Raw genomic sequence first — 13,574 nt, forward strand, 5'->3', positions numbered from 1 at the left:
AGGAGATACCTGAGCTGAATCCTGAAGAGTGGGTAGGAGCTGGGTTAGCCTGAGATGGAAGAGGAATGGGGACAGGGGTCCATGCAGAGGAAACAGCATCTGGCTGCCAGGGGCTCAGAACCCCATAGAATGTCAGATGTCAGCCAGAAGGGCATCATGTATTGGGTGACTTCTGTATACATACATTGTCATCAAGACCTCAGAACAATCTGAGATTAGATATTATTTCCTCATTATGGAGGAAGACGAGGTTCAGAAAGACAAATAAGTTGCTGGAGGTGGTCCCACAGACACCGGCCAGGGCTCTGGTGTTCACCTTCAGGTCCATGCGACCCCAGGCCCACCATCTTTCCAACAAAGCCTGCGGCCACATGCAGCCTGGACCCCAACCCCCCAGGAACCCCCACACTACTCTAGCATCCAGAATGCCCTCCTCAGGCTTCCCTGATGATACATAGATTCCTGCCTCTTTTTAAAAATTTAGTTGAAAAGTTTTTTTAAAGTTAGATGAAAACTCTCTCCTGATTGTCCTAGATGGTTAACTGTGCCCGGCTCTTTCCTTACACGGCTCCTTACTGGTGATGCGCACTCTTCATGAACTGGTCAAAATATGCCCTGCAGCCTTTTTCCATATTTGTTTCCTCCTCAAAACCAAGGGTCCTTGAAGTCAGGGGTTCTCTTCAAGGGTGGAGGCCAGGCCTTAAGCCTCTTGTTCCCCCAGCGCCTAGCCCAGAGCGTGGCTCTTACTAGGAGCTAAGTAAGTGTTTGTTGAAATAACACATGAGTGATGTAATGAACAGTAGCTCAAATGGTACCACAGTCCAATAATCTGCTCATTGTTTCACTGGGGACTGAAGTGATTCAGCTGTTGTTTGCTCCAGACAATATTTGAACAGGGTCTTTTGGCGAGGTTAATATTAATTCAGGTTTGTCCATTTCACTACGCCGACGGCAGTATAAATAAGTCGCTGACAGAGGCAGAGGGCAGCAGCGGCAGCAGAGGGCAGCGGGCTTCCCTGGAGGGTAAGTCGCCTCTCTCCCCTTGGGGACAATGTGGTTGCACACGTGCAGGCGCTTTGTTTTTACTATGATTCAGGTAGCATCTGCCTTAAGCAAGATGATGGAAGATAAGTATGATAAGTGTGTGTGCATATTTTCTGGAATCTTCTCCACTATTCTCCCGACCGCATGGCCCCCTCCCGCTCACTGCCCCCCTCAGCCACAATGCCCTCCATTTCTCAGATGGGGTGGATGGAGGAGGCGGTGAAGGGTGGGGTACTAGGGGGAATAATGGCTGGCAGTGGGAGGCAGGGGCCATTGCGGGATGGATAGAGGAGGCAATGACGAAGTGGGACAGAATTCTCAGGACCGTGAGTCTGGTTGGCAGGAACCAGGACATGACGGTTTCTCTGCCACCTGAAGAATTTGGACCCCTACCCCTTTAAGCTCATGGGGAGCCAGGAAGAGGAAATGATGATTGACACTTGGGGGAGCTCACGCTGGCTGAAGGGTGGCCAGAAGTGTTGGTGGGGGGAAAGACTGAGAGCCGAGAGATGTTGCCATGGCAACTTCGGCGGCATCACAAAAAATTGTAGACTAGGTGGCTTAAACAACAGAAATTTACTTTCTGACAGCTCTGGAGGCTGGAAGTCCGAGATCAGGGTGCCAACATGGTTGGATTCTGGTGAGAGTCCTAGTCCTGGCTTGTAGATGGCCGTCTTCTCATTGTGTCCTCACCTGACCTCAGCTTTGTGGGAGCACACGCAGGGACAGAGTTGGGGGGAAGCCAGAAATCTGGTGTCTCTCCTTATGTGGGCACTAGTACATGGCTGTACACAGGGGCCTCGTGACCTCACCTAACTCTGATTGCCTCCAAATACTATTATATTCAAAGTTGAGGCTTCAACGTGGGAGTTCTGAGGGACATAAGCCCTCAGTTCACAGCAGATATTATTTCAGTCACCATGACAAGGGGCACCAGTGGTGGCAGGGATGCTGCAGAGAAGTGGACCCTGTGCCCAGAGCTGGACTAGGTACCACAGGAAAACAAGGAAGGGGAGGGCATGGCCCTGCCCGAATGAGGTGAGGCTTGAACGCAAATGCAGGTCACGGTTCTCGTCTTCCCTCTTCCCATTGGTGGGAGCAGAAGTTCCACCATTCGTGCCCCCTTCAGTTTCAAGGCCTGATTTTGGTCTCTGGCAGTCATGAGGTGGGGGCACATATGGAGCCAGGAAGGGGTTTTTGCCCTGACAGTGGTTAAGGGGAAGTAGCTGCGAGCATAGGGAGGGCCCAAGTGAGGGGGCCCGGATTTCCTGAGATGACCTCTGCGAGGCCCTTGGTCCAGCTGATGTCCAAGTTGCCTAAACACCACCTGGGCTTTACTTTAGAAATCACACCAGCAGCTCTAAAGTAAGATCTGGCCTGCATCTGGGCTTCCTGCTGCTAGCAAGTGCTTTTGGCAAGATTGAATTTTGTGGGTAAAAATCTAGATTTCTGCCTGCCTCAGAAACAGACAGACAAAAAGGCTAGCACTGCTGACCCAGCACTCCCACAGGGAGGTGGCTGGGGATGAGCAGCACCTGTACCCTTCAGCCTGGGCACACCTCTCCATTTTCCGCAGTCCCCAGTGCTCCCTATTGCATTACACTTGCTGTCTTGACGCATGTATGTTTCTGGCCAGATCTGGTAGGCATTTGAATCTGCAACCCTTGCTATCTCTCTCCTCTTGGTTCTTTCCTTTCCACAATTTTTAGAATTTTGTCATGAACCCTGAATAAAAAAAGGAAGAAAAGCAAAGGAAAAAGGTAAAAGAAACCCCAGTGTGGATGGAGAAGGAACTTGTACAAGGACTCACTTGCAGTGTAGGCTAGAGGCAGACCCAGATCCCTCTTCATCAAGTCACTCATCTTTAATTTGTTTGAAGTCATGTTCAAAATGCTCCCAGCTAGCATCCTCCAATCAACGACTAATAGCAACACTACCCAGCCAAACAGCACCCATCTAAGAATGAGCGTTTTTCAAGCCCCGCAGCATTGAGAACATGTTCCACAGAATGCTCACCCGTGTACCTCTTCTTTCCAATAACAGCTCTCAGGATTGTTGCAGAAATGTCCCACAGGAAAATGCATCTGGCGCTGTCTCTGGTCCTCATCCTCTGTGGCCTTTTTAATGGCATCATCTGTGAAAATCAAAGAAACTCCCAACAGAGCATTTACCCAGTCTTATTAGAGAAAATTCCATCTCTCTCCCAGAAGACGGAAACTGGTGATGAGGCTTTTGCCCAAAAATTGTTCAGGGCTCTGTTAATTGAAGATCCTAGAAAGAATATCATCTTCTCCCCCGTGAGCATCTCCATTGCCCTGGCCATCCTCTCCCTGAGGACCAGATTCACAACGCACACTAACCTCATTGAGGGCCTGGGACTCGAGCTCAAAAAAATCCGAGTGTTGGACACACAACAGGACTTGCAGCTTCTTATCCAGATGCTGAACAAGCTGGATAATCAGCAGCAACTGAGGCACAAGGACATTCTCTTTGTTGATCGCAACAGGAGGACCAACCAGATGTTTCTGCAGGAGATAGACAAGATAAATGACGTGGACGTCCAGATGATTGACTTTAAAGATACAGAAAGAACCAAGATGGCTATCAACAACCAAGTGGCTGAAAAAACACAACAGAGAATCAAAGACTTAATCACCCATCTGGACCCTCAGACCGTCCTATATCTTGTCAACTATGTTTTCTTCAGAGGTGAGGTTGATTAAGTGCATGAATTCCCCTTTGGGGTAATCTTTGCCCTTGTGTTTCCTAAAAGGTTTAAGTCAGAAAAATATATATAATTTTTGTACGTATCTCCCATTTGCCCATAAGCCACTAGATCCGAAACTTCTGAATTTACTCTGATACCATTGTGTTGTCTAGCATCTTCCAGTGTTTCCCCTCTTAACCCTCTCAGTCCTCTTGTTTGCCGCGCTTCAGAGATTTTGGAGTAGAACGCGTACCTCTTGCTGGTAAAAAAGAAAAACAGAATCCTTTTTGCAGAGGCATGAGCATCAGCTAATTCACTTGTTTTGTAAGATCAGATCAGAGTGAGATGAGGTATCTTCCCAAGCTGCATTCAGTGTTGAATTTGGGGTCACACGCCAGGTGTCTAAAATATCACTTTAAATTCCTGGTCACAGATCTTACGTTGCCTGTGCTTCTTCAGGTGGGTTCACAATTGCTACTCACCGGCATCTAGTGATGCCCTCTTCCTCCTCTTCCTCAGTCTCCTTCCTCTATGGACTCTCAGCCAATGGCCTCTCCTCCTGCCCCGATGGGGACAAGGAGGCAGTTTAGACGATGTCCTCCACATGCTCAGCGCGGAGCCTGCCCACACTCACACGCGTCTCCTCCTGCTTTCCAATCCTGTCACAGCCAAGAAGTGCTTGTCCCCTCCCCCTCCTCAGGGTGGGTCCCCTTCCATCTTCCGTGCCCAAGGACTCCCCCAACTTTCCTCTTACCCCATAGCTCATGATTTTTCCCCCTTTACTGGTTTCTCCTCTTCTGACTTCTAAAAGGTGTCTCCTGCCTCATCTGGGCTTGTGGCCTCAAATACCGCCTGCACTCTGATGTTCTCCCATCTCTAGATACAGCCTGGGCCACCTCTTTTGAGGTCCAGACTCTAATATACATCTGCCTACTGAAATCTCTTTTGGATGTTGCACAGACTCCCAAACACATTCCCCAAATCTTGGACCCTTTTAACGTTCTCCACATCCCAGAGAATCACAGAGCCATCCACCCGCCTGCTCCAGACAAAACCGTCCCTCAGTCTCCATATCCAAGAACACAGCAAGTCCTATGGATTCTGCCTGCAAAATTTAGCTTTTAAAAAAAAAATTTTTTTAATTTAACAGAGGTACTGGGTATTGAACCCATGACCTCATGCATGCTAAGCACACACTCTACCACTGAGCTATATCCTCCCCCCACAAAGTTTATCTTGAATGTGTTGGCTTCTCACCATCTCATCTACCATATTCCTAGCCCAGGTCACCACTAAGTCTTACCTCCATGACTTGCCCCAGTTGTCTACTGACTCTTTCTTCATTCATGCCTGCCTCTAATCCTGATCCACTGGCCAGAACAATCTTCTTAAAATATAAAATCACCTTATTCCCCCGACTAAAGCCTTCCTGTAGAGTCCTGCTGCACTTGGAATGTGATCCCACCCAGAGCGGGCTGTGTGTGCTTTGAGTTCTGCTGGTCCCTCCAGGGTCTCCCCATCTCTACCCCTTTCATGCCTTATGCCTCACCCACGATGACCTTCCCTTCTTCCTTAAAAAGGCCTGTGGTGTTCCTTCCTTAGGAAAGTCCTTCCTCCCATTCTTTGCCAGATGGAGCACCCTCTTCTTTTAAGCCTCAGTCCTAAATGGCCCCCTTCCCAGGCCATCCAGAGTAAGTCCGTCCGTGCTACTGCTCAGCTCCTTACTTGAGTCTTTCCTAATGCTCATCATATTCTGAATCACTTAAGAGTGGTGGGTTGCTTTTCTCTCTCCATCCCCCCCTGGAGAGTAGACCCCATGAGGACACAGGCCTCCGCTGTTTTATTCACTGCTATAACCTCAGTGCTCAGTATGGTACCTGGCACATTTTAGGAGCTCAAGAAATTTTAGACTTGAAAGGATCAATTAATAGATATCGTATTATGGCTTAAACAAGATTCTTACCAGGACATGAAGACTGTCCGTCCTTTGCATGATAAGTGAGGGAAATTCTCATAAAACAACACTTCTCAGCACAGGGTGCTTGCTCAAGCTACCGGGACCATCTGTTATTCGTATTTGGACCCACAGTTCCAAACTGGGTGCCCGGGGCATAGAAAGTGTGGCACAAATGATCTTGGAGGAGCCATTTCTCTGGATATTCCAGGGAACCCTCCAGCATGATTCCCTCTTAAATCTCCCCAAAAGGTTTATCTATATCACTCTTCCAAGGGCAAGTAATAGAAACAGAGCAGAGGGGATCATGAACCCGGCTACTAAATCAGAAGCAAGGCTGACGCTTGTAGAGATTTCCCAGACTTGCCCAGATGGCCCTCACTCTGAGTGACAGGTACATTTTTTAACTGGTGTGTACACTGAATCTTCTTTTAAATCCACTGCAGAAGTCTATTACTTAAAGTAGGATTTTGCACAGGCATGTGTCTTTCTGATGAAAAGTTTCCCTTCTTAAATAAGTTAAATCAAATTTTTAAAATTGAAGTGTAGTTGATTTACAATGTTAGTTTCAGGTGTACAGCAACGTGATTCAGTTACACATATACATACAAGCATTTTTTTTTTCAGTTTCTTTTCCGTTATGGCTCATTACAAGAAATTGATTATAGTTGCCTGTGCTCTACAGTAGGTCCTTGTTGTTTATCTATTTTGTATATAGTAATGTATATCTGAAGTTCAATGAATTTTAAACAGATTTCTTTGCCATTGGACTTCTTTGAACTCTTAATACATTCAAATGCAGTGGGAATTTTCAAAGAAAGGACATTGTAATCAATGTTTCCTAAATTCTTTAATAACAAAATCCTTTCTTGGTGTTACAACTAGGGAGGTGAGTTTTTTGGGTAAACATCTTTTGCAAAATACAAATTTAAAGGAATTCTCTGCTGAATATTTTTCAAAATAGCTTATTTGGCTTTCTTTCCTTTGCACCAATCTAGAATTTTAAGTATTCTGTTCACTAAGGTCACGGTGTCGCTGTAAATAGACTGCTTCCTTCCCAAGCCTGTCACCCCTGGGATCCCCAGACACGCGGGTGGTGACGCCTTCTCCACCAGATCCCTCTTTGACCTTTTTTTCTTTCTGATTTCCTCAGGCATTTGGGAAAGAGCTTTTCAGACCAGCCTCATGCAGAAGGAGGCCTTCTATGTGAATGAAAACACCAAAGTGCAGGTGGACATGATGCAGAAGACGGAACGAATGATTTATAGCCGGTCGGAGGAGCTGCTGGCTACCATGGTTAAGATGCCCTACCGAGGAAACGTGTCCCTGCTTCTTGTGCTTCCAGATGCAGGACAATTCGACTCTGCTCTAAGACAGATGACTGCTAAGCGAGCTAGACTTGAGAAAACCAGTGACTTCAGGTATGCTGTTCTGCAGGCACCTTCTAGATTCACATAGAATTTTTGCTCAGACCTCACTTCCTCTATGCCAAAGTCTTATTTGGGGAGGAGGAGATTTTGATATCTGGTTACTTCTTAGCATGTTTGTAGAAAATGAAACAAACCAAACAGGAAGAATAGTGGCCTGAATCCCACTAACCGCCAGAAGCCCCTTAAGCTCTTAATTATGGGTTCTGTTAAATACCTGCACAGTATCAGAAACCCACTTCATATAAGTTCAAAGTGGGTAAAGAGAGGGATTTATTGGAAAGATACATGGGAATTTCACAGCACCCATAGGAATTAGCACAGCCAGGTCTCATGAGGGAGTGGAACCAGGGACAGCAACGTCCCCTGGAACTCCACCTCTCTTGGTGTCACCAGTCCTTGCTGCTAACCTCTCTAGCTCAGCAAACCAGTTTTTCACACACTCTTTAGCACATGATCCACTTACCCCCAAAATATTTTCTGAGCATATAGTCTATGCCAGAAATTGCTTGGTGCTGGGAATATGATGGTTAGCCAAACACATGTCTGTTATGGTGGAATTTTCCGTCTGGTGGGAGAGGCAGATCGTCAACTAAGAAATATGCAATTTCAATTTTTAGTAATAGCTATGGAGAAAACGAGTAGGGTGATACAACAGAGAATTCAGTGGAATATTATTAGGAGATCTTAATTAGGTACGACCGTCAGGGAAGGATCCTAAGGAGGTGTGTTATAAGCTGAGACCACTGTGGACAGACACAGCCCTCTTCCATTCAATCAAACGTTCCACTCCAAAGTAAATCTGGCAACTTTCAGTTCCAATTACGTATTTCTGGAAGAGAGAATTGAACTGATCCAGCGTGGGTATAGTATCCACCAAGGTCCAATCAAATATAAATTGCATACTGAAAGCATGATTTTCAAGGCCCACCTATCGTAGTGGTGGGGTTAGGGGACAGCCAATGTATTATCTTCCAGGAATAAATGTGTAGATTGGGAAGAAGTCTCCAAATATTGTTTACTCCAATAGTAGAGGGTCACCGCAGAGTGCACCTGCCATCTTCTGTCACTGTTGTGTCTCCCACATTGTTCCTGGTTAGGACAGAGGGGTACAGCCATAGAAGGACCCAACTGAATAGGCTGCTGTCCAATCAGAAGCTTAACACCACCCTGACACAGGCTAAAATGTATTGATTTGTGAGCAACAAAAACTGTTGAGCGGGAGACATGGCGCCGTGCATTCTGATAATTCTTTAGTCATAGAGTTGCTGATCTGTACGAGGAGGCTTCCTCCTCTCTGTTCAAAAGCTTATTATCTGGGCTGGAGCTTCCTCTCCTGTGAAGACTCCCACTGCTCTACCTCCGGCAAAGTGACCTTATGCCCTAGATTTCCCTTACCATGTTTAGATCACTGCCCAGTTAAATCCCTTGCTTATAGACAGAGAGTTGGAGGGACTCAGGGCTGGATCGCCTTGGTCTGACCCTCATCTTCTCTTGTGCAGAGAGCCTGGGAAGAACATCATTTGAGCAGTAAGTTATATTCTGAGCAATGGTTTATTTGGAAATTCAAAATTGCAGCTTATACTCCAGCATCTTTCATCGCCCCCAAGCAAACACTCATAGCAAACCTTTTTAACCTTTCCACTTGGAAGGGGCCTTTAAGCCTAAGCAAGGTGCCCCCTCAACCCTGGACACTAGGAGAGGGACCTAGTTCACATTCCTTGTTGTTTTCATTCTTAACAGATTGGTGCACTTAGTTTTGCCCAAGTTCAAGATCTCCTCCACAATAAACTTGAGACATCTGCTTCCCAAGATTGGCATCAGAGACATGTCCACTAGAGCAGCAGACCTCCAGGGCATCGCAGACAAGGCTGCCCCATCCGTTTGGGAGGTGAGTGGGGCAATTTCCAGAGTCTCTATTTTATGCTCAACAGTCCTGATTGGAAAACAATTATTTTAAACAGCAGTTATAGCTCTTACTTGCCTGGGTCCACGGGCTTTGGGGTACTTTTGTCATTCGTTCATTCAAAAGTGATGGCATCAAGCATGTTTGGAGGTACTGGCGATAAAGTCGTGAGGCAGCCAGACAAGATCTTCCTCTCACAGGTGTCCCGTGAGCACGTCGACAGACAGGAGGGTTTTATGTCCGCCAGTGCACACTCTCTAAAGAAGGAGAAGCAGGGAAACTGAAGAACGTGCGGGGTGGAGTGGGCAGAGGGGTGGGCTGGGTTCGCCTTGCTGCAGACGCCTGAATGAGCAAGGGGGCCCGCACCTGGGGATGTGTGTTCCAGGTAAAGAGAGCAAGTGTATCCTGGGGGGATGTGAACTTGACATTTTTGAGGAACCCCAAGAAGGCCCAGGCAGCTAGAAGGGGGAGTGAGACAGAGCCTGGTAGGAGGTGAGGACAGAAATCAGGCAGGGTCTGGACATTCAGGTCTCCCAGGTCCTGGACAGGACTGGGGTTTTATTCTGACTGACGCGGGCGACCACTGAGGCTGACATGTGCTGATCTATGCTTTACAAAAGACCACTCTTTGCCCTGTGGAGAACAGGCAATGGCCCTGGAGGAAGAGGGAGGCCAGTTAGGGAGCCTGGAGGGCAACCCAGGTGAGAGGTGATGGAGGTCGGACGGAGCATTCAGAGGGGGGTTAGCAGCAGTGGGAGGGCTCCGTGTACATTTTGAACACTAAGCTGAAGTGTAGGGAAGGAAGAGTCAGGTTTGTAAACTGGGGCCTGGTAAACAATGGAGCCAATGCCTGAGACAGGATAGATGGAAGTGGAGTGGGTTTGGGTGAGCAGGCAGGGACCAGCTCTGCCAAACCTGATATGCCTGTTAGACATGCAGATGCCAGGGGGCATTGATGAGATCACTTTACCTCTCCCAGTGGGCACATGGGGCTGCCTTCCAATTATTCTCCCAAGGTCGCTAACCGGCTGTGTACTCTGTGGCCACCCCATAGCATTTGGCCCAGGACATAAGCAGCAATCACAATTCCTCACCATGCTACAGCACTAAGCAAATCACAAAGCACTTTTTCATTATTTCTCTGGCTTGAGTCTCCCAATGACCCTGGGGAGTGGGGACAGGGCAGGGGTCCTGTTCTTTAATTGAGAGATGAGGGAGCTGTCACTCAGACATCGGATGGAGTTCCCAAGGTTGGGATCCCACTGGAATACAGTTCTTCCTGTAGCCTAGTGGGTGTAAGTGTGACTTACTGTGCCCAATTCAAACAGAATCCACCCGGCCAGTGTGCACTGAGTGCTGGAGGCCGGGCTGGGTTTGAGAGATGCCGAACTCCTCACCAGTAACGCGAGCAATGCCCTGGCCACGTTTCCCCGCAGGCCCTCCTGCAGAGCAGATGGACAGACGTGCACGTCCAGGCACAAGTCCTTCCCCAAGGAGGGAGAATTGGCCTTGCCTTGAGGGAGACAGCAAAAACTAGCCCCCTACCCGTTTCCATCATATCCTTCTGGAAAGTGTATGAAAGGACTCTCTCTCAGCTCTTCTGCGGGATTTTTTTCTAAGCCTTCAGCCCACTCAGCATTCCTCTGTGTTTTATTCCTCTTTCCTCCCTCTTAAACATGCAAACTCCTTGAGTCACTGGCCCTGCTCTGGGAGAGGCTGAACTCAACAATCACCAACCCCTCCCAGGGAGCATCTGACTTTCAATAGCACATCTGTTTGCTGGGATCCCAGGGAGGTTTTCCAGGAATGGAAGTCAGCTTTCCTCCACCTGCCATGAGCCGTGGAGGGAGGCTGCCTCCCTGACCTCGCCAGAAGGGATCACTGGGCCTGGGCACACCGCCCGGCATGTGTTCTCAGCCAGTCAGGTGAGTTCATGCCCAGAGCTAAGCGGGAACCTGTTTTCCTCCCAGGCTGTGCATCATGCTGAGCTAGAGGTGAGCGAGCGCGGCTTGACCGCGGATGCAGCCAGAGATGCCGCCATGTGGAAGGTCCCCGTGGACACGAAGGAGGTCCCTGTGGTCGTGAAATTCAACAGACCCTTCTTCCTGGTTTTGGAGGATCAGATGACTCAAAAAGACCTCTTTATGGGCAAAGTCTTCAACCCCCAAACTGAGTAGAAGTGGGGTCAGGCTGTGCTGAGTGAGAACTTAGCTGGTCATGAATAAAATGAATACAATTCACCATCTGTGCATCCAAGGAGTTTGCTACTGAGAAGTGTGGCTGAGAGTGGAGGGGGGCCGGGTCACGGCTGGTCTTCTGTCCAGGAACAGAGAGGGTTAAGAAGCGGGGGTTTGGGGCTTTCCAGGGACATTTGGCCAATGCGTCTTCTGTCCTGGAACAAGGCTGTCATACGCAGGGAAGCAGTTCTGAGGAGTGTGAGCAGGTGAGGGAGGGCTGTCTCAGGCTGTGGCTGTCTCAGGGGTCTTGCTCCCTTCCCCGCTGGCAGTCAGAGCCCACCCCCCTCATCTGCACAAGAGGACTCACACCAACTCCCCCGGCCAGCCCTGAGTGGAGACTAGCCCCACCACAGAGGGAGGGTGGGGAGAGGAAGGGTCAGGACCCACAATCACCTCGGGGGCTTCCGTGTGTTTGCTCAGCTCCAAGGGGAAATGGGTGGTACCCAGAGAAGCAGAGGGCCCCACCCAAATAAGTTGACAGCATCCTCTCTGTCCCATACCCTGGTCTCTTTTCATCTTTACAGCAACCCTCCATGAGGGAGTTATCATGGCCCCCAACTGGAGAGGAAGTAAAACCGAGGAGGGGAAAAGAGACAGGATACTCATGCACAGAATGGGGTGTGTGTGTGTGTGTGTGTGTGTGTGTGTTAGAGAGAGGGAGAGGGAGAGAGGCTGGGATGTGGCTACTACCTGGCTGGCCGTGAATTGCCTTGGACACACGGGATCATGAGGTCTAGTGGCAACCAGTCATCTGACCTGGGAAGTCAGACCCGGCGGCCATGAGCACAGCTGGCAGACTTTGGCCAATCAGGCCGACCCAAGGGTGATACCCAAGAGGCAGAACCCGGCCTGGGTGGGCTAGTTCGGTGCAAGAACCCAGAACAGACTAGGCCAGAGGGTGAAAGAAAACTGCTCCGGTAGAGAGCCCAAGCTCAGTGCTGAAGGCACAAGGCCAGGAAGGAGACTGGGGGCCAGCGATGGGGCACGAGGGGCTGGCTGCTCGTCATGAGATGACATAATGAAGCCAGAGCCGCCTGGGGGTCACCTGTAGGTCTAGAAGCCTTGGACTGGATGAGAGAGGGCAGGGTCCCCCAGATCCACCAAAAGTCCAAGTCCGGTGGGGTGTGGGACATGACACAAGTGTTCTTTTCTGGGGACAATGTGACCCTGAAGGAACCCCATCCACTCCCAGAGGCGTCACTTCAGGACTTGAACTTCCATTCATTTAAGAAGGATGCTCAAACGCCCGAGAAAAGAGCTTGCCACTTACATCACCACTTACAGCCCAAGCTCCAAGAAAGGAGAGCCCTGGGGGGGGGGTCCCAAGAGCAGCATGGCTCAGTCAAGGAGATAACTTGAGAGAGGAACCGTAAGGTGGATTGTTCTAGAAGATGTGGAGGAAGTGGTGTCAGCAGCACAAGCAGATGAAGGAAGGCCTGGAGATGCTTGCTGGTGCGTCCACAGTGAAGGCAGAGGGGGAAGATGCTCCCAGAGGATGCTGAGGGCCGGATTCCATCAGTAGAGGGCATCCCTGGAGGATTACGAGGTCTGGTGTCCCTCGTGCTGGAGGGAGGTGGGCAGGGACATGTGACACAAGGAGATTGTTGGCACACGTACAAAAACGACTCTGGGAAATGACTGAGAAGCACTAGGCACCCAGGGCAACTCTGTAGACTTAACCAAGCCCATTTGCCCAAGTTCACGGTGAGCTGGGCCTTCTCACAGACATCAGTGCCACAACCCGCAGTGCCTTCACCAGAGGCCAGGGTAGGTGTCTTTGTGACTGCAGCGATGAGCTGGAATGGTCTCAAGGCAGAGTAGACAGTGAGATGAGACCCGTTCAAGGTCATGTTCATGACCTCTGACTCTGAGTTGGGACATACAAGTGAGGTGTCTGTGCACCAAAATCAAAGATTTTCACTCCAGAAAGGAAGCCAAGCCCCCTCGAGGAGGTGATGCTCAACCCTCTCTCCTGCTATCACATGACACATGTGATGGTTCATTTCATGTGTAAATTGTCTGCACCACACTGTCCACGTATGTGGTCTGTTGGCACCGCAATATCAATGTGCACACACACACTGTATGCAGAGAGAGCTGATGGCTACTCTAAAAGTTTATTAAACTACACAGGCTTATAAAGCAAAAGAGAACAATATGGAAAATGTTTAACTATGGTATGTCATTTTATGACTCCCTAGAGGCACAGATTGTTTTAAGGTCAGGATCTTAAGGTCCTTTGATATTTTTGATAGATTACGCTCGTCACAGAGCCAGTGAGCCTTACATCTTATCAGGG

General features: G+C 49.0%; 1 protein-coding gene across 1 annotated transcript; it reads left to right on the plus strand.

The window, feature by feature from the left end:
* The first annotated feature begins 912 nt into the window (after positions 1 to 912).
* LOC105079898 (uteroferrin-associated basic protein 2-like) lies at positions 913 to 11,281 on the plus strand. Its single transcript, XM_010968740.3, has 5 exons — positions 913 to 1,023; positions 3,088 to 3,753; positions 6,859 to 7,126; positions 8,876 to 9,023; positions 11,009 to 11,281. The coding sequence occupies exons 2-5, from the start codon at positions 3,108 to 3,110 to the stop codon at positions 11,213 to 11,215; spliced, it is 1,269 nt and encodes a 422-aa protein (XP_010967042.1). The 5' UTR covers positions 913 to 1,023; positions 3,088 to 3,107; the 3' UTR covers positions 11,216 to 11,281.
* Positions 11,282 to 13,574: the final 2,293 nt, after the last annotated feature.

The sequence above is a fragment of the Camelus bactrianus genome, chromosome 6, assembly GCF_048773025.1.
Source record: "Camelus bactrianus isolate YW-2024 breed Bactrian camel chromosome 6, ASM4877302v1, whole genome shotgun sequence".
In the NCBI taxonomy this organism is placed as follows: domain Eukaryota; kingdom Metazoa; phylum Chordata; class Mammalia; order Artiodactyla; family Camelidae; genus Camelus; species Camelus bactrianus.

Bases quoted from the DNA above. Each gene is read 5' to 3' on its own strand.
- LOC105079898 (XM_010968740.3), top strand. From the start codon at position 3,108: ATGTCCCACAGGAAAATGCATCTGGCGCTGTCTCTGGTCCTCATCCTC. The intron at 3,754-6,858 runs GTGAGGTTGATT...TGATTTCCTCAG, and splicing joins CAACTATGTTTTCTTCAGAG to GCATTTGGGAAAGAGCTTTT. The intron at 9,024-11,008 runs GTGAGTGGGGCA...TTTTCCTCCCAG, and splicing joins CTGCCCCATCCGTTTGGGAG to GCTGTGCATCATGCTGAGCT.